We start from the raw sequence: 25,679 nt of genomic DNA, 5'->3' as shown, positions 1-25,679 counted from the left end.
AAATCGGGCGCGCTCCCGCTGCCTGCCGCTAGCCCCCCGATCAGTGAATGGGAATATAATTCCCATTCACCGATCTATCGTCCCCGCAGAAATACCGACGCTTTCTCTCCAGAGAGCGCGGTATTTCTGCCCCCAGGAAACATTTCCCCTGCTTTTAAGTTCCTAGATGCGAAATCGTTCGCATCTAGGACTTTTTTCACTGTGGCCATCTTGTGGCCGAATAGTAAACTGCACCACAATTCATTTTTAATTAAAAAAAAATATATATTTTACATTTAAAATTAAGTTTCCCTCCCACACCAAAAATTACCCACATACACTTTTTTTTAATTAAAAATAAAAATAAAAATACAATTAAAAAAAAACAAAAACATAAATAGTTACCCAAGGGTCTGAACTTTTTAAATATGCATGTCAAGAGAATATGTTATTATATTATTTAAAATTATAAGCTTATAAATAGTGATGGGCGCAAATTGAAAAAATGCACCTTTATTTCTAAATGAAATATCGGCACCATAAATTATGATAGGGACATCGTTTAAATGGTGTAATAAGCGGGACAGATGGGCAAATAAAATACATGAGTTTTAATTACGCTAGCGTATATTAATTTCAAACTATAATGGCCAAAAACTGAGAAATAATGAATTTTTTTCATTTCTTTCTTACTCTTACTGTTAAAATAGATTTAGAAAAAAATAATTCTTAGCAAAATGTAGCACCCAAAGAAAGCCTAATTAGTGGCGGAAAAAACAAGATATAGATCAATTCATTGTGATAAGTAGCAATAAAGTTATAGGCGAATGAATGGGAGGTGAACGTTGCTCGGATGCATGAGATTTTCGGACTGCGGTGCTGAACCGGTTAAAGAGTAACTGTTAGCCCCAAAAATGAAATTTAAATCTCTATTGCAATGTTTTATTTACTTTTTAAGTGAGCCAAAAAGGCAATGCAGAAGTTAAAAATCAATCTAATTTTTTTTACTATGTAGCCTTTTCCCCAAGCTCCGGACGCAAAGCCGCATATCAGATACTGCTGAGCATGCAGAGCATGCCTATGTCTGCCCGACCCCCCTTTCCCCCCCCCCCCCCCCCCCCAGGACCAGGCTGAGCATGGTGCACGGCGGCGGCTGCTCTGCGGTGGCGGCGCTGGAAGTGCTCCCGCTCTCTCTCCGTGTCAGAGCAGTCAGCTGTTTGGGGTGAGAATATATCGGCACCTGGTCCTGGGGGGGAGAGGGGGGTCGGGCAGACATAGGCATGCTCTGCATGCTCAGCAGTATCTGATATGCGGCTTTGCGTCCGGAGCTGGGGGAAAAGGCTACATAGTAAAAAAAATTTGATTGATTTTTAACTTCTGCATTGCCTTTTTGGCTCACTTAAAAAGTAAATAAAACATTGCAATAGAGATTTAAATTTCATTTTTGGGGCTAACCGTTACTCTTTAAGTAAAGTAATTTACATGAAGGAAAAGCAATTGATGCAGATGGGTAATTAGGTTTTAGGTAATGCAGCTTTTTTAAATTCGCTCCATAGATGCTTGGTTAGGGAACATCTTTACAGACCACTTTTTTTTTTTTTTTTTTTAATGGTTCTGTGGCCAAAAACATGCATGTTGAAACTCGAATGAATGAAACCCATTTCAAGTTGGAGAACTGAAGCAAAAATATTTAGTAGAGTGTGCACATGCCCTTCATGCTGCACTTCACACTCAAACTGAACCTTAAGTGTAAAAAATACATTTTTATTGGGGCTTACCTCAGCCCCCTGCAGCTGATCGGTGCCCACGACGAGTCGCTCTGATGCTCCGGGTCCCGCTGGCGGCCATTTCTGGTTTCGCCGTCAGGACCCGTCAGGCTGGGGAACGCGGCTGATACTACGCGTTCCCAGCCAAAATAGCACCCCTATGCGGCCATATGGCCGCATAGGGGTGCTATTTTGGCTGGGAACGCGTAGAAACGGCCGCCTTCCTAGCCTGACGGGTCCTGACGGCAAAACCAGAAGTGGCCGCCAGCGGGACCCGGAGCATCAGAGCGACTCGTCGTGGGCACCGATCAGCTGCAGGGGGCTGAGGTAAGCCCCAGGTGAGTAAAACTCAATTTATTTTTTACACTTAAGGTTCACTTTAAAGAGGAGCTGTTAGGTATAGGGTCTCAGAGTAAAAAAACACATATATCAGTAGCTAAATATTGGCTGTAATTATATTACATATGCATTTCACTGTCCACGTTTTGGATTTCACAGTTTTTATATAGTAAATCCACATGGAGCAGGCACCAATGATGAAAGTAATCGTCTCTTTATTAATCACATCAGTTTAAAAGCAGCAGTATAACAACGACAGACCGCTGTTTCAAACCATCATGCTCTTTATCAAGTTGCCAAGACTGCAATACAAACATTCACCTTCCACCACTCCTTATATACCGTATCAGCACCAATCAGTGGTCGGCGTTTGAATTATCCAATCACAGTGTATAAACAGCATGGAGGACCTGATGGGGAACTGTGTGATACACAAAAATTCACACCCCCCAGGCCAAACCACTCCTACTGAATATGAATGTCAAAGATTTAAGAATACTAAAAAGTCTCACCTTTTAAAAATAAACAGTTGTCCTATCTCACTATCATTCCTGCTGTGCATATGGGGAGCCTCCACATTGCCGCGTACCCCGGAGTATCAAAACACCGCTCTCGCCTTCGCCAGCCAATCAGCTGTTCCAAATTCCAGCCAATGAAAGACATCCGCCTAACAAAGTGGCAGCCAATCCGCATCAATATGCGAATTGGCCAATGAATAATGCGAACGTCACGGCGCATCCAAACGGCAACCAATCCGCATCCATATGCGTCCTGGCAAATGAACGATGTGTACGTCATGGCGCGTCAAAGCGGTGGCCAATCCGTAACTACATGCGGCTCTACATGTAAACAATGCGTACATTATGACGCATCAGGACGCTGGCCAATGAGCTTCTAAGCCCAATTGACCAATCACGCGTCCCTAATACCCGCATAGTAGGCGTACTATCAGACAAAAGGTCCCGCCTCCTCAAACAAAAAGACAATGAGCATCGCACTGGTTGTCTAAGCAACCATACACAGCAACAACAGGCTCTCCCCATGCCCAGCATTGTGAAATACTGAATGTTCCCAATATCTTACCCTGTGTTATCAAGATCAATTCAAACGCCTCACACTAACTAATTAAAATATAAAGTATGTTACCAAAAAAGAGACAAACGTACCACTAGAACATAGACGGTTTCAGATGCAAAACGACAAATCGTAGTCTAGATTTAGACCTCCATTACCCAGAACTCCCAATTTTTTAATCCAAAATGCTTCACGTCTGGATAATTCTTTATCTCGATCCCGCCCCCCTCCCCACCCAATTGGAACCCCATCGATTATTTGAACTCTCAACTGAGACATTGTGGCCTGCCTCAGAGAAATGCCTAGCCACAACCTGTGTATTATCTCCATTTCTGATGGCCGATTTATGTGATGAAAGTCTTACTTTAAGGGCTTTAGTGGTTTTACCCACATAGGATTGTCCACAGGGGCACTAGAGTAAATAGACAACATATGTAGAATTACAATCATAATGTTCTCTAATGGTAAATGATGTACCTTTGGAGGGGTGTCTAAAGACATCTCCCTTAATTATAGAATTACAAAGGTGGCAACTAAGGCAGGGGTATGTGCCTTTCCTCCCCTCTCTGGGTTTATGTGTCCTAGCCCTTGTGTGTACCAATTTGTCACTAATTGTGGGGGCCCTCTTAAAGGATGTCAAGGGGGGGTAACGAAATTCTGGGACCCTGGGAAAAGCTTCCCTTAACAGATGCCAATGTTTCCTAATCACGTTAGTGATCTGTGTACTACAAGTGTTGAATGTGGAGACAAAGGGCATCCGGAATGAGTTATCTCTGGGTTTTCTATTCCTATGGGAAGTATTGAATGTATGCATAGGAAATCCTCTATTTCTGAACTTTTGTCGCATTTTGGCTAACTGTGCTTCCCTGTTAACCCCCTCTGGTATAATTCTGGTTACTCTCTTTAATTGACTTCCCGGGATGGAATTTTTAATCTGAGTGGGATGGAAACTGGAGTAATGTAGAACCGAGTTCCTGTCAGTGATCTTAATGTATAGATCTGTACTTAACTTGGGTCCCTCTCTATAGACAACTGTATCTAAAAAGGAGACACTCTGCACATCAACATGTGCTGTGAGGCGTATTGTAGGACATCGTTCAGAGAGGGAGCTCAAAAATTTGTCGGGTCGAACGCGGCCCCGCCCACAAACAAAAAACGTCATCGATGTACCTCCACCAGCACTTAGCATGCTGGCGGAACAGCACATCGGTATAGACAAATGACTCTTCAAATAAACCCATAAATAAATTTGCGTAGGACGGGGCCACGTTCGACCCCATCGCCGTTCCCCTCTGTTGAACATAAAAATTTGTCCTCAAATTTAAAGTAATTAAAATGCAATACAATCCTCAACAGTTCAAGGAGAAAAGTCCTTTGTTTATTTGAAAGATCGAGATGAGTCATAAGGTACCAATCAACAGCCTCTACACCCCCATCGTGTGGGATGGAGGTGTAGAGGCTTTCGACATTCAATGTGACCAAAAGCATGTCCCCATCGATGTCTCCAACTCCTCTCAATTTGTCAAGAAAACAGGAAGTATCTCGGAGATACGACTCCAAACCAATCACAATCGGCTGCAAAACCCTATCAAGATACTGTGCCAACGGGACGAAAATGGAGTCCACGCCGGACACGATAGGTCGGCCCGGCGGAGACTCCAGATTCTTATGGATCTTCGGCAGCGTATAAAAGCCAGGGGTAACTGGGTGTTCCTTAATAAAAAATTTAGCAAGCTTGTCATCAATTATATCATCAGCAAGAGCCTTTTCAATATATGCTTTAATTCTAATAGATATCATCCCAACAGGATTCCTATCCACCTTACTATATACTGCCACTTGGGCTAGCTGTCCCATAATCTCATTTCTGTAATAATCAGCATCGAGTACTACTACTGCCCCGCCTTTATCCGCGGGGCGGATGACTATGTCCTTTCTAGATTCCAAAGCTCTTAAGGTCCTCAGCTCTATTTTAGTAAGATTTAAATTGACTCTATCCTGTGTGAACCGTGACTCGATGTCCCTCACTCCTTCGTTAACTTTAGACACAAAAAGGTCCACTAACGCATTCGCAGAAGACATGAAGGAACTCTTTGAGCGTAGTCCACTAGAAGACAGCGTATATAGTATTTGCAGAGAATGATGCTCCTGACAGCTCATGGCAGGTTCCATGTTTGTATGTCTTGTATGAAGCCAATTGTGATGTAATATCCTCCCTTACCTTGCTTCCTGATGATTCGACTCACAAAAAAGATCCTAATGGTTCATGATCCGGACAACACTACTGTGCAGTGAATATTAATTAGCCATGTGGCTAGGAACAATAGCGGACTCATGCAGTATACTCTAACGGAACATGTGCACTGTGATTTTTCAGTGCTGTGAGTTATAGGCTGCTGTTACAAGCTGCTGTAACATGAGCCTGTAACTTCCCACTGTGAAAGCAGCCTTAGGGCGGGATAGGGAAATAAAGGGGAGGACCCAAGGTAGTGCAGTGGGGAGAAGAAGCAGCCCCAGAATGCTTTGCAGTATCTATTATGCGTCCTGCCGGCCTCCTCAGGAGCGTGGGAAGGGAAATAGCAGCTATAAATTACATTGCTAAGGTTTGTTACTGTGGTGGCAATTAATACTGGTTTGTGAATGGAAGTCAATAATAGATGGCGTTTATATGTCACTGATGGTTTTTCTTGGCTGTGTTGTGTGATTTTTGTTGTTGAACTTTTGGCATTAAATCTGGCCTCCGTTTCATCAGAATCTGCAAAAAGTAGCAGTCACCTGGGGGCGCTGATGAGGCTAGTGAATGAGATCCCTGGATTCTTGCTGGGTGAATCCTCCCCTGCCCAAACCCCGGAGGATCAGGACAACATCCGCTCATATCCTGAAGGTACAGTAAAGATCTGAGTTCAGCCAAGATCCCCACTTCATGTACGCTAGATAAGGGTGCTGCAGTACTTTTGGGTGACGGGTGAAGACACTAGTAGATTCAGGGCTGTGGAGTCAGTCGGTGGTTACAATAAACTGAGGAGTCGGATGATTTTTGTACCAACTCCACAGCCCTGAGTATTATATTGGTAAAATTACCGGTTATCAGTTATTGGGCACTGAACCATTCCAGTAGTAGAATATTGGTAATTTTTACACATAGGTTTCTATTGCACACCACGCATCTCACACTCCCATATGCAACTACAGGACTTTACTAGAGCCGCCCTTATCCTGTGGAACGCGCTCCCACTGCCAATCAGGCTTGCCCCCTCTTTCAGCACCATCAGGATCTTTAGAAGATGACTTGCATAAGAAGGTGGCAATCCTATTAAGAAGGGCCTGGGAATAAACTTTACATTTAGAGCCAGCAGTTGCTTCCACTGCTGTCGCTTGATTCCTAAATATATGCCTGGAACAGCTAGACCTGCACATTTGATTTTAGCAGGTACTGGAGTCTACCCTACACCCATTCCCAGCAGTTGACTTATTTAGCATTTGCTTCAGATGATTCAGTGAGACTATCTGCCATGTCCACTGCCCTAATTAACTCGGCCAGACGAGGGCATTTGGCTTAAAGCAAACCTTAACTGAAAATAAAATGATGAGAATAAACCATTGTATCGATCTTCCTACTCCTAAATATGGCTTTTATAGAATCCCATCATTTTTTAGGGTGTTTAAAAGGCAAAACAAGTAGATTTAACGTTTTTGTCTCAGCTCAATGTCACGTTTTAGTGTCTCAGAGTCACAAACTATGAACTATTGACCTTGTCATCCATTCCCTGCCCTCAGAAGCTTTTCTCTGCCAGGCAAGAGTTTTATGGCTGCAATTAATCATCAATGAAATATACTATGGGGTTCTCAACTAACTAGAGCGACACTATCATTTGCATACCTGAATTCTTAACCCTTTTGGTGAGGGAAATAGGAACACAGCCTAGTTTTATGGAGGAATGCTTCTGTACATACAAGTTTATTTCATTATGTTACATGTCAGTTCAGATACCCTTTGAAACTTGAGTGGAAGACAGAACAAGACTTTGTGGCATCCCATGCAAAGGGGATTTTATGTTCAGATTAAAACTTGATGATACTCTAGAATCATGATTTTCAGATATTCAAGTGTTATGAAACTCTAAGAATTTCGACTTTGCTCTAAAAGATTATCTACAGTCTTAAACCTGCTACCACAAAAAAAGTAGCAGAACAGCATTCAAACAGTTAAACGCATCATTTTGTTCTTCAGTGCAAAGCTCCTTGCTTCAGTGGGCAGCTTCTGGCATCTGAAGAGGTGATAACATTATCGTTTGCTTGCATTCCTTTGTCAGATACATTTAGTAAATATTAGTAAATTGCTGAAACTGAGCTCTCTCTGCTTCTAGTATGTGTGCACCTGAGAAGTGATCACTAGATAGATTTTAATATAGAAATACAGCAGCTATGCAGTAAAATGCAATGGCAGCTTCCAGAGCCGATAAACTGTACTTTGGGTCTTTGTAATTTGTAAACCGGCAATAATACTTGTGCACAAAAGCAAATATAATAACTGCAGGGGTAATAAGTAGAAAAACACTTTTTTATTGAATGTCAGAGTCTTGACCCACTTTAAGAATTGGGGATGGTGACTCCTGTCCTCTCTCCCAGAATTAGGGATACGGACTCCTGCCTCCATTGTTAGAGATGGTCATAACTGCCTGCAGCGATTAGAGCACCCCATTATTTTTTTTTTCAGGTTTTCTCTGATTTTTTCACTGGCTGTCCTGCTTACTCTGCCCTTCATTATCTTACAGTAAAGAAAGAGGAGTGTTCCCCTCCGAGCACCCCAGTGTCTGTCCAATCCCAGCAATCCAGACAGATCTCCGAGGTCCACTCAAGCCCAGGAGCCCCCCGGAACACACAGAAGAGCCAGCCCCAAATCACAGCCAAAGTGGAAGAAGGTACATTTCTTGTTTTCCTTATATGGATGTGTTCCTGAAAAGTCCCAGCTTAGGACATCTGCCCTTACTTCCTTTGGCATCACTGGAGACAGGAAGTGTGGTGAAATCTCTCCACTGAGGGCACGGATCTTCTACTTTGCTCTGAGCCTTCTATGCTAACTCTCTTCCCTTCTCCCCCCACCACAGTAGAGGTCCCCATACAGCCGTGTTTCAAGCAGGCAGCCCCTGTTCATCATACTCGTGTGGCTCCACCACATATCAAAACTGAGCTGGTTTCCAGAAGTGATCCTGCCCCGCCCACAGGCCTACAGATTAAGCAAGGTAAGCTTGTTACAGGTGCACTCGGGTGCTTTGTGGCGATTGGCTCAGGGCAGCTGCTGATTCCCCTATCCAAATTTTAGAATGGGAATGCGATGTTAAACCAGAGCAGACGCTTAGCTGGTCTGCTCTGCTCTGAACGGACCGTTCACAATGGGAACTGAGCTTTAGGGGCTGGGCCAAGTTCTTTTTCTGTGAGGAATACATTTAGTGTTACTGGGCATTCTGAAAGACTAATGACATCCTCTTTATTTTGTGACATCACATCCTGGAGCAGCACCACAGGTTCTCTTTAGGCTCTGAGAATGTTTTCTTCTTTCAGAGGCGGTCCCAATGTCCTGCAGCCCGGCCGTTGCCAAGAAAGACCCCTGTCCCATGAAGACCCGGCCACCCCCAGTCTGCAGGAACCCCCCATCCATGGAATGGCACTCTGCAGACTCTGGCAAGCGCTCTACCTCTGAAGGTGAGAATTGTGGTGAAGACAATCTGGAGGCTAGAGATACTCTTAAATAGAATAGAATGTCAGTGTGTTACTTCTATCATGTCTTCTGGCAGGATTGCGTTAACTGAAGTACTAATGTTCCATATGGGAGAATTTACCTAATTTCTTCTATGTAGGGAAAAAAATAGTAGAGCAGTAGGAACAGAAGGTAATAAAATAGAGCCTTTTGGAGAGTTAGGACTGTGTGTGCCCTCCCTTTCCCCGATCGTTCAGTCCAACCCTGGTGTCCCCAATTAGTGCTGTGTGTTCCTGATTGTCACAGGAAAAGAAAGTGGGAGAAACTATCCTCAACAGGGACATAAACAGTAATTGAGAAGCAGCAGAGGTTCTTTCCCTTCCATACCTGAAGAATGGGAAAGCCCTGACATATGTAGTGACATCGCTGTAGCTGAGGTTGTGGGCAACCAGATCTGAGAGACGGGAGGTACAGGGAGAGTGTAGGAGGATTAGGCTGTGCTGCTGGCTACGGAATTTGGAGCTCTTTGTGCCACATTTTCATGGCCCCCTCATGGCTTACTCTGCTGTAGATATTTGGAAATGAAGTAGCAAGGGTTGTATTGTCAGGACCTTGGCCCCACTGCAAACCTGCAGAGACTGATCCTGACGGTTTTTGACCAGATCGAGAGGAGGAGCAGCCTTTTTTGAGCCCTCAATCACACTTTGCAAGAATCATCCATCTCTAGCAGCCGACAGCTTCTGCTAGACACCATACACACACAGATTCCTGCATCGAAAGGAAATTGGTCTATGACAATTACAATTTCATGCACTGCTGTCAAGCTGCATATACTCAGGCTGGATTTGACGTATCTTGGGTCAGCCATGGGCTTTAGGCCAAAACTACGGGAACGCTGCAGACACCATGCAATCTCACATGGATAGCAATGAAACAACCAAGCATACAATACGGCACTGATCTGTAAGACAATACTCTGCAGTCTTTCTCTAGGAGATGTATATATTTACAGGCACCCGTCAGACAACTTCTATTCAGGTGTATTGGCAGCTCCCTATTAAGCTGTTTGCATATATGAACATGATATCTGAACATCAAGAACTCCAATAGTTACTGTATTTTTTGGACCATAAGACTCACTTTTCTCTGCCAAAAGTGGGGGAAAAAGTCACTTATAGTCCAAATACAAGGGAGTTCCTGACATGTGAATGCCTGCCAATACGAACATCTAACCCGCCACAATGTGGGGGACTCCCTGTACTGTGCCCATGCAGAGGAGGACACAGGTGGGGAACAAAGGGGCATAGAGGACAAAGGCGGACACATGGCAGACATATGAGGACACAGGGAGACACAAAAGGGGAAAAGAGGAGGGCAGAGGTGGACACATGGGAAACACAGGAGGACACAAGGGGGCAGAAGAGAACACAGGGAGACGCATGAGGTACAATGGGGGCATAATCCACAAGATGCACCAGGTTTAGTATATATTTTTTCCCCTGGTTTATGTCCTCTTAACCTAGGCGCGTCTTATGGTCAGGAGCGGCTCATACTCTGAAAAATACGGTATTTCTTTTGGGAAGTGGCCTCCAGTTTTATTCATATTCTGGTTCTGTTCTCTATATTCTGGCATGGTGATTTTGGTGGGGGGGGGGGGGGGGGGGCTGGGAGTACGTTAGCTACTGGACTTTGTGTGGTGTATTTGATAAACATGAGTCATGGCTCTCCCTTTGCCCCAGTAGGATCTGGTAGTTCTTGGATGCCTCATCCTCCGGCACTCTCAGCCGGATCCTCTTCTCGGAACACAAGTTTATCACCAGCGTCTTTCTCTGATGGCAGCAACAGTACCGGAGTGCGAGATCTGCACATCAAAATCAAGCAAGGTGAGATCAACACCAGTGATCACCTTCATTGTTCTCTGGGGTCACTGGAGGAAGTGTAAACACACGAAGAGGCAGTGCTTACTCAACAAGCAGCACCTGCTATTTAAAGAGACCCTGTAAGAAAAATAGTCCTTGGGGGGGGGGGGGGGGTATTTACCTTCGGGAATGGGAAGCCTCTGGATCCTACTGAGGCTTTGCCTGTCCTCCTGTGTATCTGTCATCCCATCGCTAGAACCTCCCGAAAATCCGCCGCACAAGCCTGTTGGGGGATGCACTCAGGCGCAGTGGCGCATGCAGCACATGGCGATATTTACCTTTTAAGATCCAGCGCAGGTGCAATACCATCTTCTGCCTCGGGCTGTGGCGGAAAGGGCCGCGCCCGATCGAGAGATGCCTGCGCAGTAGCGGGACCCGATCAGGCTTGGCTATCACGGTCGGAGCATGAAAGGAAACCTGGTACCGAACCTGTGCTGTATCGGAAAGGTAAATATTGCTGTCTGCTGCTGTTCTGGGGTCCCATCGCTGGATCTGTGCTGCACAGGAGGATGGGGGAAGCCTCATTAGGATCCAGAGGCTTTACCCTTTCAGGTAAGTAACCCGACAGGGGCTCTCTTTTTCTTCTTACAGGTTCTCTTTAACCGGTCTGCCAGGTAAGGCCAGTCAGGAAATTTAAAGGCACACCTACATGTGCCCAGACCTGCAGTACTGAATCTAGCACAGGCTGAACCGATTACACTATGTCTTCTATTCTACAAGGAGACCTTCAGTTTCACATAGTAATGTAGTAGCAGGGGGGCAGCCGATCTCCAGACCCCCATCTACCACTATGTCCTGTCCTGCAAGCTGAATTACATGTAGGAGGATATATGCTGGGCGGAAGTGACAGCTGAGAGGTGGATGGGGAGGAGGGTAATAAAGGAGTAAGAGGATGAGTAGGATGATGGAGGATGAGAATAGTTAGGAGAGAGGTAATTTGGAGGTGGAGGGTGATTATTAACCACTCTGCCACCGCCTAACGCAGTATTGCTTCACCTCGCGATGAGCGAGATTAGCAGGGAGCTCCTTCTGTAAATAAACACTGCGGGGATCCGTGATCAACCTGCCAGCCAATCGCGGCTGGCAAGCTGTTAGGAAATAAAATGGTTATTTTCATTCAATCTAGCGCAGCGCTGTACAGGGGACAGCTGTGTCACTCCGCTGTCCCCTGGAGTGGCTCACAAACTGATCCTTTTCATAGGCTGATGCCGATGAGAGGTGATCACTATGATTGGATCTCGGGGGAGGGGGGGGGGGGGTTTGGAGTGAAATAATAGACATTTTTATTAAAAAAAAAAAAATCACATTAAAATCGCAGCAGCACTCAGCAAGAAAGGGAGGCAAGATTCTAAATATTTCATACTAGCTTCTCTGTTGAACACACCACCTGTTGACTACATGTGCTCTATCAATCTTTCTCTATACCGTATATTCCGGCGTATAAGACGACTTTTTAACCCCTGAAAAACTTCTGAAAAGTCGGGGGTCGTCTTATACGCCGGGTGTCAGCACATGTGTTAGGCTGACCTGTGACCGGGTGCTGCTGTCATCGGGAAACGTTGCAGGCTTTGGGATCTTTGTTTTGAATTAAAGTTTCCAGCAATCCAGATGGCATATTTATATTTATATATGATCAGCCGCTCGTGTGGGTAATAGAGCAGCTTCCTTGTTCGGGGGTCACCTGACTGGTGACGTGTGCGGCTGGGCGCTCCAATAATGGCATGTGTGCTCACGCCGGAAGAGATTGCCGGCGGACTGTGGAGCGCACATGTCACCGGTCAGGTGACACGCAACCAGGAAGCTGCTCTATTACCCGTGCGAGTGGCTGTTCGCAATATGCCATCTGGATTGCTGGAAACTTTAACTCAAGATGGAAAGCCCGAAGCCTGCAACAATTTCCTGATGACTCCAGCACACGGTACAGCGATGGAGTCATCGGTGCCCGCATGGCCAGCACAGCTCAATCTCTGTTCCCTCCCACTGCAATGCCAGTTGCTACTACCGGTATCTTTTATTCAGTAAATATTTTATACTGGTTATCTCCTATATTGTCCTATGATGTCCTATGATAAATGTTTTATGATGCAATCATTTTGATGTGAGGTGCAAAGGGGTTGGTATACAGGGGTGGGACAGGTGGATGGAGGATGCAGAGAGGGGGTAGTCTTATACGGCGAGTATATCCCAAACGCTATATTTTAACTGGCAAAGTTGGGGGGTCGTCTTATACGCCCAGTCGTCTTATACACCGACATATACGGTATTTCATATTTATCTGACTTTCATGATTTACTCTAGGTATATCGAAATAATTTTATTTAGACTGATGAAAATATTCACAAACTGCTATACAGAACATGTAGTGAGTGTCGGTTACCACTAATTCAGTGTTCTGTTCTGTACCTTTGCAGAGGATTCTGGGAGTGAGCGGGAGTCGGTGGAGTCACCAGTATGTGGGAGGAAGGTGTCCAGCTCTACAGTGATGACAGAGCACATGAGGCCGGGGCTGTCTCCCTACAGATTCATAGCAGACAGGAGTCCACACAGCCAAGGTTTGGGCAATCGCTATGCCACTATTCTGGCACTCTGCATGAGATTTATCAAGATGTCTGCAATGAATACTGGCCCCAAAATGAAGCCATTTACCAGAGCGACCAATTAGCTTTCAGCTGTTAAAGAGGACCTGTAGTGAAAATAACAATGAATAAAGTTGCTTATTTTTTACAATATTAATTTATAGCTTATAGTCATTTCCTCAGAGGAGCTCACAATCTAATCCTACCAAAGTCAGCCTATTGTCCCTAACCTAGTCTTATGCTGGGCATACATGGTTCGTTTATGCGCCGGTATTGAGCCAGCAGCTCGATGCCGGCACGTCACCGCTCCTCCGCGCGGATCGATTCCTGCTCGTCTCCGCGGGCGCTTCTTATCAGCTCGTCCCCGCGGGCGCTTCTTATCAGCGCTTCGTTTTTTTCTATTGTCCGTCCGCGGGGTCGAGCGCGGTATTGATCCACCGTGGTGATCGGACAGGTTGGACCTTATCAATTGAGCCATCAGTGGCTCGATTGATAAGAACTATCTAACCATGTATGCCCAGCATAAGGCCAATTTGGGGGATCAATTAACTTATTAACTTGCCAGTATGTACAGTGTTTGGTATGTGGGAGAAAGTATTGATAAGGCCTCTGAGGTCAGACTTCCTGGTGATTGTCCTCTCTTCGTGTTGCAGATGTCCCACAGGGCAGGTCCCACCTGCATGGACTGGTAAATTGTCTAAAGGAGATCTCAGCAATTCGACCACGGCTGCAACCACCACCTTTATCCTCTGCACAAGGCCAGATGGAGAACAGAAGTGGTGCAGGTTAGTCTCTTCTGGTGAAATGTAAGCATCACCTTAACGCCTCACCCCCATTACACCATGCTTATCCCTCCCCCAATATGACACCACCCCTATCTGCATTTTATGCTAATAGCCACACCCTGTGGCCTCATACCATTCATAACCTATATGCTTTAACGAGCTGCCACATCTACATCTAGACCCTTTATTATACCACTGACTTATCTTTTACTTTCCAGAACTGCCTATCAGAGCGAGCGGACCACTTGTCAATCGAGGTCACGAGCTTCGTACAGCTCAGCCCAATCCATTCACAGTGGCCGTCACTAATGGCTCTGCACGGCTGAGGGGGGCGGAGGCCAAGACTCCAGAGTCCTGGAGAGTAAGAGATGGTGAGTACCAGTCATGTGACTATGAGGAGGCCAAGACTCCAGAGTCCTGACAGTGAGTACCAGCCATGTGACTCTCTGTGAGGAGGCAGTGTCACTTTAGTTTTACTGCCAGTAACTTAAACATCCAATCAGAAGCAGGCTTTTATCAGTCTAGATACAAAGCCTGGTGATGTCAATAATATATCCTATTGGTCTTAAGCTGCGTACAAACACACAATTTGTACGCAATTTATGTTGCCAGTCGAATTCTGTGTACTCAATCTTTGGGCTGACACTGCGGGGCCCCAATGCTGTACAGAAGGGTCACTGGCAACACGGGTCCTATCTCTATGAAAGTGGAATAGGGACTTCCGCCTTCCCCTTAGAGACAGAATGCGGCTGTTGCATAGCGACCTATCTTTACAGCATTTTTTCTCTAATTGTCATCCGGGACAACCTGAGATCCGGTCCCGCCCAGGATCTGTGGAAACACACCAACAAGAAGTTTAAAAGCCCCCGCCCACCCTCCATCCTCAGTTCATCTGTGTTTCCGTGACGGAAACACCTAAAGGAAGCAAGCTCCCGTTTGTTATTTTTCTTGTACTCACCAGAGGGTGAGTCTTTTTCCCAGAGGAGGCAGAGGACGGTGGCGAGGCGTACAGGAGGTAACGCTAGCCGCGGACCTCCTCTAAAATATATTGCAGGTATTTGGTCTCCGTGCGGAGTGTGGCCAGAATACCTTCCTTCCTCCGTCAGACGCCGGCCCTGCAAGGCGCATCCGGTCTGACAGCCGATCCAGCCAATCGGAGAGAGGCGGAAGTGACGCGGCGGTCACGCGGCTAAAGGAGGAGGCGGAATCCGGAGAGCCAGGAAGTTGAGACAGCGTGTTCCTGGCGTCTCCGCAAGTGCACCGCTAGCAGAGAGGATGTCGCAACCTCAGCCGCAGCAGCAGCCGACACAGCGGGAGGCAGATGCGGCGGCCAAATCCTCTTCCCAGGTGCAGCAATCCGGGTCTGGGGTGGTAAGTCCTCCAGTGGAGGATGTGTTTTTTTACTTATCCCCTTAATATGGCATATCTCAGTGGATGTCTTGTCATGTGTTTTTTTCCAGGCAAAGACTGAGCCCAAAGTTACTGCACCACCTAAATATAAAAGATGTGGTTTATGTAACACCAAAATTGCCCTAGAGACCCCTAGGAATATATGTCAGGCCTGCACTGATGCTATTGTGGTTTCAGAGACTTCTAATATTTTGAAGGGAGTTATGGAATCAGTAAATAAAAACATGCAAGAAACTTTAGACAAATTTAAAGAAAGTTTTGTGCCACCTGCTATAGATCCTCTTCCAGGTCCTTCCAATATTACTCCCTCTCAGCCTTCAAATCGGCCCGACATCTTAGGGGTTGAGGAGGAAGAGGAAGATAGAGAAGAGGAGGAGGGGGAGGATTTATCAGAGAATATGTCACAGGAGGAAGGAGAGCAGCCCAGATCAGAGGGAGAGGAAACAGTTAAAACTCCCAGATTTTTATTTTCTCCTGATGAGTCTTCTGAATTGCTCAAGGCTGTGTATGTTACTGAGCAGATTAAGGAAGCAGTTCCTGAACTTACCCCTCAGGATCAGGTTTATTCTGGTCTAGGTCAGGCCACGGGTAAGGTATTTCCTATCCATAAAACTCTGCAGGAAATCATTACATCCCAGTGGCAAAATCCAGAGAGGCCCTTGTTTATCCCAAAATCAGCAAAGAGAAAGTTCCCTTTTTCACAGGCAGAAATTGATAAATGGACTAAATGTCCTAAATTAGATGCGTCCCTATCCAAATAGTCCAAGGATTCGGACTTATCCTTTGAGGATGCTGGGGTCCTTAAAGACGTGATGGATAAGAAAGTAGATTCACTTCTCAGGAGAGCATGGGAATCTGCTGCGTTTGGTTTCATCCCAGGTATTTCGGCCACCTGCATTTCCCGTAATCTTAGAATATGGATGGACAATTTGATTGAACAAATTTCGAAAGGTGTTCCACTAAAAGATTATGCAGCCTCTCTTCCAGTAGTTCTTAAGGCGGTAGCCTTTTTAGCCGACGCAGTTACAGAACTTATTCGTGTATCAGCCCGTACGACAGCACTTATTAATTCGGCTAGGAGAGCAGTGTGGTTGAAAACCTGGGAAGGGGACCAGACATCCAAAAACAAATTATGTGCCCTTCCATTCGAAGGTAATCTTCTTTTTGGCACAGGTTTAGAGGAAGTACTTTCCCGGTCAGCCGAAAAAAGGAAACAATTCCCAAATAAGAAGAAAAGTTTTAAGGGTAAAAGGCCTTTTGTCCCTAAAAGACAGGAGCCAGAGCCAACCAAAAACAGGAATGTGCAGAGGAAATGGTCCTTTCCGAAAGGGAGAGGTAGAGGGGGATTTACTCTCGGGAGGACTGATCCCCCCCCCAAACCAGGTAGATGACTCTCTGCCAGTAGGGGGCAGACTTCTTTATTTTCGGTTAGAATGGGAGAAATTGAATCCCAATCCGTTTGTTTTACAGATTATAAGTCAGGGTTATCGCCTGCAATTCTCTGTCAAGCCCCCGCAGAGGAGATTTGTAAATCCAATTCCGAAGGATCGAGCGAAAGCCGAGGGTTTGGAATTGGAAATTCAGAAACTTCTAGAGAAAAGAGTGATTATTCATGTTCCCCAGGAAGAAGTATTCCAGGGATACTACTCCCACGTATTTCTGGTAAAGAAAGCCAACGGGGAGTTCAGGTTTATTTTAAACCTGAAATCTCTCAATCCGTTTCTGACATACAAGAAATTCAGGATGGAGAGTATATATTCAGTAAGGTCCCTATTGCAAGGCAAGGAATTTTTTGTCTCAATAGACCTTCAAGACGCCTACCTGCACATTCCGATTTTTGCGGCACATCAAAAATTTTTGAGATTCGCAATCAGAGCTCCCTCCCACATTCGTCACTTCCAATTTCAAGCTCTTCCATTCGGAATAGCGTCAGCTCCGCGAGTATTCACCAAGGTGCTAGCAGAAGTGATGAAGGGTTTAAGGCTTCAGGGAATTTCGATTGTCCCTTACCTGGACGATCTGTTGATATTTGCGGAGACAGAAGATCTAGCCAAAACCCACAGGGATATAGTGATCCACACTCTGGTTCAGGTGGGCTGGATTGTGAATTACGCCAAGTCGTCTCTAAACCCGACCCAGGAAATTACTTTTCTAGGCTACAGAATAAATTCGTTAGAAAAGAAGATTTTCCTGCCGACAGAAAAGATTATAAAGATACAGTCAGAAATAAACAATTTAATCAGCCAAGAGACTTCGTCTCTCAGGCAGATTATGAGAGTGTTGGGTCTATTTTCAACAGCAATCCCGGCAGTCACTTGGGCTCAATCGCACGGGAGAATGCTTCAGTCTCTCCTTCTTTCGAATTGGGACAGATCCAGGGAGTCCTTGGATCTACGAATTCCGATCCCAGACTCAGTCAGGGTCGACTTAAGATGGTGGCTGAGCCGACAGAACCTGGAGAGGGGGAGATTCTGGAGGCAAAACGATCCAATAAAGATTTTTACAGACGCAAGTTCTTGGGGCTGGGGAGCAACGTCTTTGGGCAATCATGCCCAGGGAAATTGGTCCCAGGCTATCAGCAAGACATTGATGAAATGCAGGAAGCCGATAACGCAGAAGATTTACCGTAAGGTTTGGAAAGTTTATTTATCATGGTGTGATGCTCATAACAAGAACCATACGCTATCGAGCTCAGTTCTGGATTTTCTCCATGACGGGTTTGACATGAAGCTGGCACCAAGTACTCTTAAGGTACAGTGTTCAGCTCTATCCATTCTGCTAGACAGGCATTTAGCTCAGGAAGAATTGTTCAGAAATTTCTTCAAAGCTTTGCAGAGATCAACTCCGGTGAAGCAAAAGATTTTTCCACAATGGGATTTGTCTCTAGTCCTGAATAGTCTTATGAAAAACCCTTTTGAGCCTATTGAAGATATTGATATTAAATTTTTGACGCTTAAAATAACTTTTCTCATTGCAATCACATCGGCTAGGCGCTTAGGTGACTTACAAACTCTTTCCATCAAGGATCCTTTCCTAATTATCTGTCCTGACAGTATTAGACTCAGGTTAGATCCGGCCTATCTCCCAAAAATGTCTTCAGAGTTCCACAGGTCTCAAGAGATTATCCTTCCCTCTTTTTGTACTGAACCTGCGGGGTCCAGAGAAGAGGGGTTCCATTGTTTAGACGTCAGACGTTCCTTACTAACCTATCTTGCCAGATCAAGAGAATTTAGGAAGTCTAGCAACCTGTTGGTTTTATTTGCAGGTAAAAATAGGGGCCAGCAGGCATCCAGACAAACCATCGCAAGATGGATTAGACAGATGATAGCTTTAGCCTATGAGAGTAGTAATTGTCCCTTACCTTCTAACATTAAAGCCCACTCAACCCGATCTTTATCCACATCATGGGCAGAAAGGGCAGGAGCTACCATTCAACAGATTTGTCAAGCAGCAACCTGGTCGAGTGCATCTACTTTCATCAAACACTACAGAGTGGATGTGTTATCTCAGCAGGACCAATCGTTTGGCAGAAAGGTGCTCCAGGCAGTGGTCCCTCCCTAGGTGAGATGTTTGTCTTGTTAAGACTTCTTGCCTATCTCTCAGGTTGTCCCGGATGACAATTAGAGAAAGACTCCTATTAGACCTACCGGTAATGGAGTTTCTGATTGTCATCCGGGACAAACATCTAGAACCCTTCCCTTCTCCTGTCTCGCACCTTTCTCTGTTAGTTTCAGGAGCACAGGGTATTATCTTAATAGTCACCTTCAGGTGTCTAGTTTTTTCCTTCATCTTGGTGTTTCTAGTCTATGTTTACTTTCAGACGCACTGAGGATGGAGGGTGGGCGGGGGCTTTTAAACTTCTTGTTGGTGTGTTTCCACAGATCCTGGGCGGGACCGGATCTCAGGTTGTCCCGGATGACAATCAGAAACTCCATTACCGGTAGGTCTAATAGGAGTCTTTGCATTGGGGAGGGATGGCCATGTGCTGGCTTGTGCCGGAGTTCCCAGAGATCTTGACAATGCCGTGCAACCCATAGTTGATTGTCTGCTTTTTTTGATGAACTAGCAAGCACCAGAGTGCTCCAGGGGAGCCTATTTAGAGTCTGTTTTTTCACGTCCGGTTCCTACAGTAGTGTATGACGCCTGTGATCAGCTTCATACAGCCATTGTATACAGAACTCTTAAGGGTCGTACACACGATATGGCTGCATTCAAAACAAGTACAAGTCATTCAAACAACTTGTACACACATGGCCAACTGCACGACATCAGCCAAACAGTAAACTGCCTGTTTATCAGTTGCTTATCTAGTCGTTTGTCACGTGTTCACATGCCCAACTATCGTCACAGTTTAGACGATAGTTGGGGGGGAAAGTTGCCCGTGTGTATAAGCCTTTAAAGGGAACTTAGCAGCTTGTGCTTTCAAATAGCTGAAAGGGCTGCCATGTTTGAAAAGTTAACCCCTACCCAACTCCCTTTTCACTGCCATTATCCAGCATTGGTGTGAAGTTCATAATGCTGAATTGGTTTGTTTGATCTTAGCTTGTGGGCAATTAAGTCTAATTAGAAAAGTCCTTATCTGCCTTCCATTTTTTATGCTGCTTGCTGATGAAGCAAGTAGAAGAATACTGCCTGTAATTAACCCTTAAATGTTAAAAGATGAGATAAAATAAGTGTTTTTTTTTTTTTTTTTTTAATGAGCCACATTTTAGCATGCATTTTTAATTTGCTATTGAGCTGCCCTGGGAGTTAAAAATGGCGCTCGGTTCCCTTTAAAACAGCATGCCTCAGTCACCATTGTTTCTGCCACCATGAATGTGCTTTCCTGTTTACTTGGCAGAGCCTCATCACGGCAGCACTCGGGGGAAGTACCTGGACAGAACCCCGCCTCGGAGCTCTGGTGGGCAGAACATGAGGAAGGAGGAGCCTCGGAGGGCGGAGCTGGGTGTGAAGAGAACGCACTCTGATGGTGAGACACAAAGGATTCCATGGCCTTCATACACTAGTGGTGTGTAGAGCTTCCTGAAATCGGCTGTACAACCTTCTGCATGAACTTCCAGCTGTGAGGAACACGTCAAGGTGGCCATACATTACTCTGCCTCCAATCAGGGAGGGATCTATTACCAGGGGCGTAACTACAAATCATGGGGCCCCCTTAATGTTCACAACCCTCCCCTTAGTGACACTCACAACCTAGAGGTCACCCTACAAGGGTCATAAAACAAGTGTGGCCATCAGGATCTTCACTCCCATAACACGTAGCCACAAAACACCAGATCTGGAGTATCAGAGAAAGGGAAGGTTAGTAGTTTGGGCTGCTTCGTCACACCTTTGCCCTTCCCCCTTGCAGTCGCAGGAGCTGCTCCTCCCCCTCCCTAGTTCCGCCCTGTCTACCACACACTGCACACTGATTTCCAATAGTTTTCAGCATGAAATCTGTTGTACATCTACCTACCACTGCCACCTGCTGGGTCTCTCAACCCCCACCTTACTCTATTACTTTTTTCTGGGATTTTCTAGCCTCCATAGGATGTTAAAGGACAACCTGATAGACTACCCAAGCAGCTCATGGTGACCCAGGACCAATAGGAAAGTATAGACTGAAAAGCCCTCTTTTGGTCCCCTATACTCTCCTAGTGGTTCTGGGTCACCAGGAGCTGCTTGGTTACTGTGTTGTACTGGTCCAAGCCCTAACCTTACAGCCATATCAATCCCTGCCATGCACTGATGAGGACCAAATGTCCGAAACAGGCAGTCTGCATGTGGGGTTGATGTGGCTCTAAAATGTATAAGCTGTATGCTTGCTATACACCAGCGGTGCTAGATGTAAGTCTGGCTTCAGGGGCATAGAGAGATCATTTGCATATTCAGGAGTGATGCATCATGGGAAACCACAGTTGCCCACTTAAAGTTGAATTATTGCAAATACCTTCTGTTTTAAGATGGCAAATTACACTGAAGGACAACCTCTCATTCCCAGATTTTCTATCCCTCTTGTAGATCCGTCTCCTCAGCCAGGTGGAACCCCCGCCATGAAGAGATCAGCCCTGGACTCATCCAGCCCTTCCCGTGCTGCCGGTACACTGTGGATCCCCCCAGATGGTAAACGGAGATCATTTCTTCATATGTGGGAGTTGCTGTGTCGTCCTTAAAGGGAACCCGAGGTGGGAGGGATATGGAGGCTGACATGTTTATTTCCTTTTAAATAATACCAGTTGCCTGGCTGTCCTGCTGATCCTCTGCCTCTAATACTTTAAAGAGACTCTGTAACATTAAAAAGATACCCTGGGGGGTACTCACCTCGGGTGGGGGAAGCCTCCGGATCCTAATGAGGCTTCCCACGCCGTCCTCTGTCCCACGGGGGTCTCGCTGCAGCCCTCCGAACAGCCGGCGACTGTGCCGACTGTCAGTTCAATATTTACCTTTGCTGGCTCCAGCGGGGGCGCTGTGGCGACTTTCGGCACGGAAATAGACGGAAATACCCGATCTCCGTCGGGTCCGCTCTACTGCGCAGGCGCCGGAAACTTGCGCCTGCGCAGTAGAGCAGACCCGACGGCGATCGGGTATTTCCGCCTACTTCGGAGCCGTCAGCCGTCAGAGCGCCTGCGCAGGAGCCAAGAAGGTAAATATTACGTCACCGCTGCACGGAGGGCTGCAGCGAGACCCCTGACGGATAGAGGACGGCGTGGGAAGCCTCATTAGGATCCGGAGGCTTCCCCCACCCGAGGGGAGTACCCCCCAGGGGCCGTTTTGTCGTTACAGTTCCTCTTTAAGCCATAGACCCTGATCAAGCATGCAGATCAGTAGACTATCACAAATCTAACAAGATTTGCTGCATGCTTGTTTCAGGTATGTGTTTTAAACCCTACTGACCTGAAAGATCAGGACTGCCAGGGAACTGGTATTGTTAAACAGGAAATAAATATGGCAGTTTCATAGGTCTCACACCTCGGGTTATTTTTAAACATATAACTATTGTATAATCTCGCCAATCGGTCTCTTGGAAGCATAGTATAGATAGGATTAGTGATGGTCATGTGTAGGAGAACTCATGCAGAAGCATGTGATTTGTTTGATCAACTGATAGATTTGCACTACTCTGATTTGCTGTGATCACATGACTAACAAAGCAGAGACTTATGCTGGGAATACACGTTTTGTTTTTGCCTTCGTTTTAGCCTTCGTTTCGATTGTGCCTTTTGTCCTTTTCGTTCCCGAAATAATCGAACGTACGGTTAATATCACCACCCACGGTTTCGTTTTTTTTTTTCGATTCTGATGGTTTCGTTTTTCCAATAATCGAAGGCTTCAAAGAAACTAAACGAAAATCCCTTTTTTACAGGGACGGACTAACATAAACGAACATATAATCGATCTGAACAGCCATCAAGCCTACCAATGGCTCGATTAGATGGATAAAGAGAGATAATATCAAACATGTTCGATCACTAGTCGTTCGTTTTTGGGGTCTATTAATCGAAACTATAATGAGATTATGACTATTTTCACATACGTTTTCAACACTCGATTCGTTTACTGAACGAATCGAAGGCTAAAACGAAGGCAAAAACGAAACGTGTATTCCCAGCATTACTTATCCATCACATGACCAAACTTATCACGTTTCTCCATGAGTTCTTCTAGACAGGACTATCACTATATAGGTTAATGTGCTGTACAGGAGACACACACTGAATTATACTAATGTCTGCCCAAGAAAGGCTTGGATCAGACAAATATTCACCATGGAAAGAATTACAGATTTATAATCATTCCATTTACAGTTATCACCGATTGGGTCCTGACTTGCGAGCTAGTTAACTATTGCATAATACAGTAATGCATGAATATTGATCTGCTTGTTAGTCATTATTTCACAGGTATTTGTATGGGCAATAGTCACTCAAGGTAGCTAGTCTCACAAGATACATGGGGCCCATATGCAATTATCTTTTTTTCTCCTGCGTTTTCTCCTAGATGTTTTTTCATCTTGCATTTAAAGTACATTTTTAGCACTTTGCAATCAAAGTACAAAAACTAGGTGGTAAAATACTATCAATATTATTTTAGAGCATGTCCTTGCTTTCTGGTGGATTAACAGGCTTTTTATTGACAAGTTGTGAAAACATAACCTAGGAGAAAACTCAGGAGAAAATGTTTTTTTTTTCTACAAGACCGCATATAATAATCGTGTGTGTGTGTGTGTGTGTGTGTGTGTGTAATGTGTGTGTGTGTGTGTGTGTAATGTGTGTGTGTGTGTAATGTGTGTGTGTGTGTAATGTGTGTGTGTATAGTGTGTGTGTGTGTAATGTGTGTGTGTGTGTAATGTGTGTGTGTGCGTGTGTAATGTGTGTGTGTGTGTGTGTAATGTGTGTGTGTGTGTGTGTGTGTGTGTGTAATGTGTGTGTGTGTGTGTGTGTGTGTGTAATGTGTGTGTGTGTGTAATGTGTGTGTGTGTGTAATGTGTGTGTGTGTGTAATGTGTGTGTGTGTGTGTAGTGTGTAATGTATGTGTGTGTACTGTGTGTGTGTGTGTGTGTACTGTGTGTGTGTGTGTGTGTGTGTGTGTGTGTGTGTGTGTGTGTGTGTGTGTGTGTGTGTGTGTGTGTGTGTGTGTGTGTGTGTGTGTGTGTGTGTAATGTGTGTGTGTGTGTGTGTAATGTGTGTGTGTGCGTGTGTGTAATGTGTGTGTGTGTGTAATGTGTGTGTGTGTGTGTAATGTGTGTGTGTGTGTAATGTGTGTGTGTGTGTAATGTGTGTGTGTGTGTGTAATGTGTGTGTGTGTGTAATGTGTGTGTGTGTAATGTGTGTGTGTGTGTGTAGTGTGTAATGTATGTGTGTGTGTGTGTGTGTGTGTAATGTGTGTGTGTGTGTGTGTGTGTAATGTGTGTGTGTGTGTGTGTGTGTGTGTGTGTGTGTGTAATGTGTGTGTGTGTGTGTGTGTGTAATGTGTGTGTGTGTGTGTGTGTGTGTGTGTGTGTGTGTGTGTAATGTGTGTGTGTGTGTGTAATGTGTGTGTGTGTGTGTGTAATGTGTGTGTGTGTGTGTGTGTGTGTGTGTAATGTGTGTGTGTGTGTGTGTGTGTGTGTGTGTGTGTGTGTGTAGTGTGTAGTGTGTGTGTGTAATGTGTGTGTGTGTGTGTGTGTGTAATATGTGTGTGTGTGTGTGTGTAGTGTGTGTGTGTGTGTGTAGTGTGTGTGTGTGTGTGTAATGTGTGTGTGTGTGTGTAATGTGTGTGTGTGTGTAATGTGTGTGTGTGTGTGTGTGTGTGTGTAATGTGTGTGTGTAGTGTGTGTGTGTGTGTGTAGTGTGTAATGTGTGTGTGTGTGTAATGTGTGTGTGTGTGTGTGTGTGTAATGTGTGTGTGTGTAATGTGTGTAATGTGTGTAGTGTGTGTGTGTGTGTGTGTGTGTAATGTGTGTGTGTGTGTGTGTGTAATGTGTGTGTGTGTAATGTGTGTGTGTGTGTAATGTGTGTGTGTGTGTGTGTGTGTGTGTGTGTGTGTGTGTGTGTGTGTGTGTAATGTGTGTGTGTGTGTGTGTGTGTAATGTGTGTGTGTGTGTGTGTGTGTGTAATGTGTGTGTGTGTGTGAAATGTGTGTGTGTAGTGTGTGTAGTGTGTGTAGTGTGTATAGTGTGTAGTGTGTGTGTGTGTGTGTTAGCACTTTTCTTTTGTCAGGCTCAAAGCGCTTGAGCTGCAGCCAATAGAGCACACTCAGTAGGCAGTAGCAATGTTAGGAAGTCTTGCCCAAGAACTCCTTACGAAATAGGTGCTGCCTTACTGATAGAAAGAGCGGAGATTTGTAGACAAGTCTCTTGTGTCAGAGGCACAGCCCTTAAACCAGGCATGGGCAAACTTGGCCCTCCAGCTGTTACGGAACTACAAGTCCCACAATGCATTTGCCTTTATGAGTCATGACTGTGGCTGTAAGACTCCTGCGATGCATTGTTGGACTTGTAGTCCTGTAACAGCTGGAGGGCCAAGTTTGCCCATGCCTGCCTTAAACAGTACACTATTGAGCCACCTTCCCAGCCGTACATAACAGTCCCTGGCTAAGCATACCAAACCTTTGAATACTGTGGGAAACTATGAGAAAGAGAACCTGTTATTTGTAAATTAATAAAATACATGATT

General features: G+C 45.3%; 1 protein-coding gene across 9 annotated transcripts in view; it reads left to right on the top strand.

The window, feature by feature from the left end:
• LOC137518070 (uncharacterized) overlaps positions 1-25,679 on the top strand; it is a 107,006-nt gene that overhangs the window by 57,417 nt on the left and 23,910 nt on the right. For 7 of the 9 annotated variants that reach the window (XM_068235317.1, XM_068235320.1, XM_068235322.1 and 4 more), the window contains 10 exons: positions 5,911-6,042; positions 7,934-8,080; positions 8,267-8,401; positions 8,721-8,861; positions 10,596-10,739; positions 13,187-13,327; positions 14,005-14,136; positions 14,355-14,507; positions 20,387-20,515; positions 21,547-21,648. In XM_068235317.1, coding sequence (XP_068091418.1) covers positions 5,911-6,042; positions 7,934-8,080; positions 8,267-8,401; positions 8,721-8,861; positions 10,596-10,739; positions 13,187-13,327; positions 14,005-14,136; positions 14,355-14,507; positions 20,387-20,515; positions 21,547-21,648 — 1,356 coding nt within the window. The remainder of the gene's footprint in view (positions 1-5,910; positions 6,043-7,933; positions 8,081-8,266; positions 8,402-8,720; positions 8,862-10,595; positions 10,740-13,186; positions 13,328-14,004; positions 14,137-14,354; positions 14,508-20,386; positions 20,516-21,546; positions 21,649-25,679) is intronic. The other 2 variants (XM_068235318.1, XM_068235323.1) reach the window with 2 other exon arrangements.

Source organism: Hyperolius riggenbachi, chromosome 5 (assembly GCF_040937935.1).
Source record: "Hyperolius riggenbachi isolate aHypRig1 chromosome 5, aHypRig1.pri, whole genome shotgun sequence".
Classification (NCBI taxonomy): Eukaryota; Metazoa; Chordata; class Amphibia; order Anura; family Hyperoliidae; genus Hyperolius; species Hyperolius riggenbachi.
The sequence above is the reverse complement of the archived record's forward strand: the minus strand, read 5'-3'. Positions and strand labels throughout refer to the sequence as shown.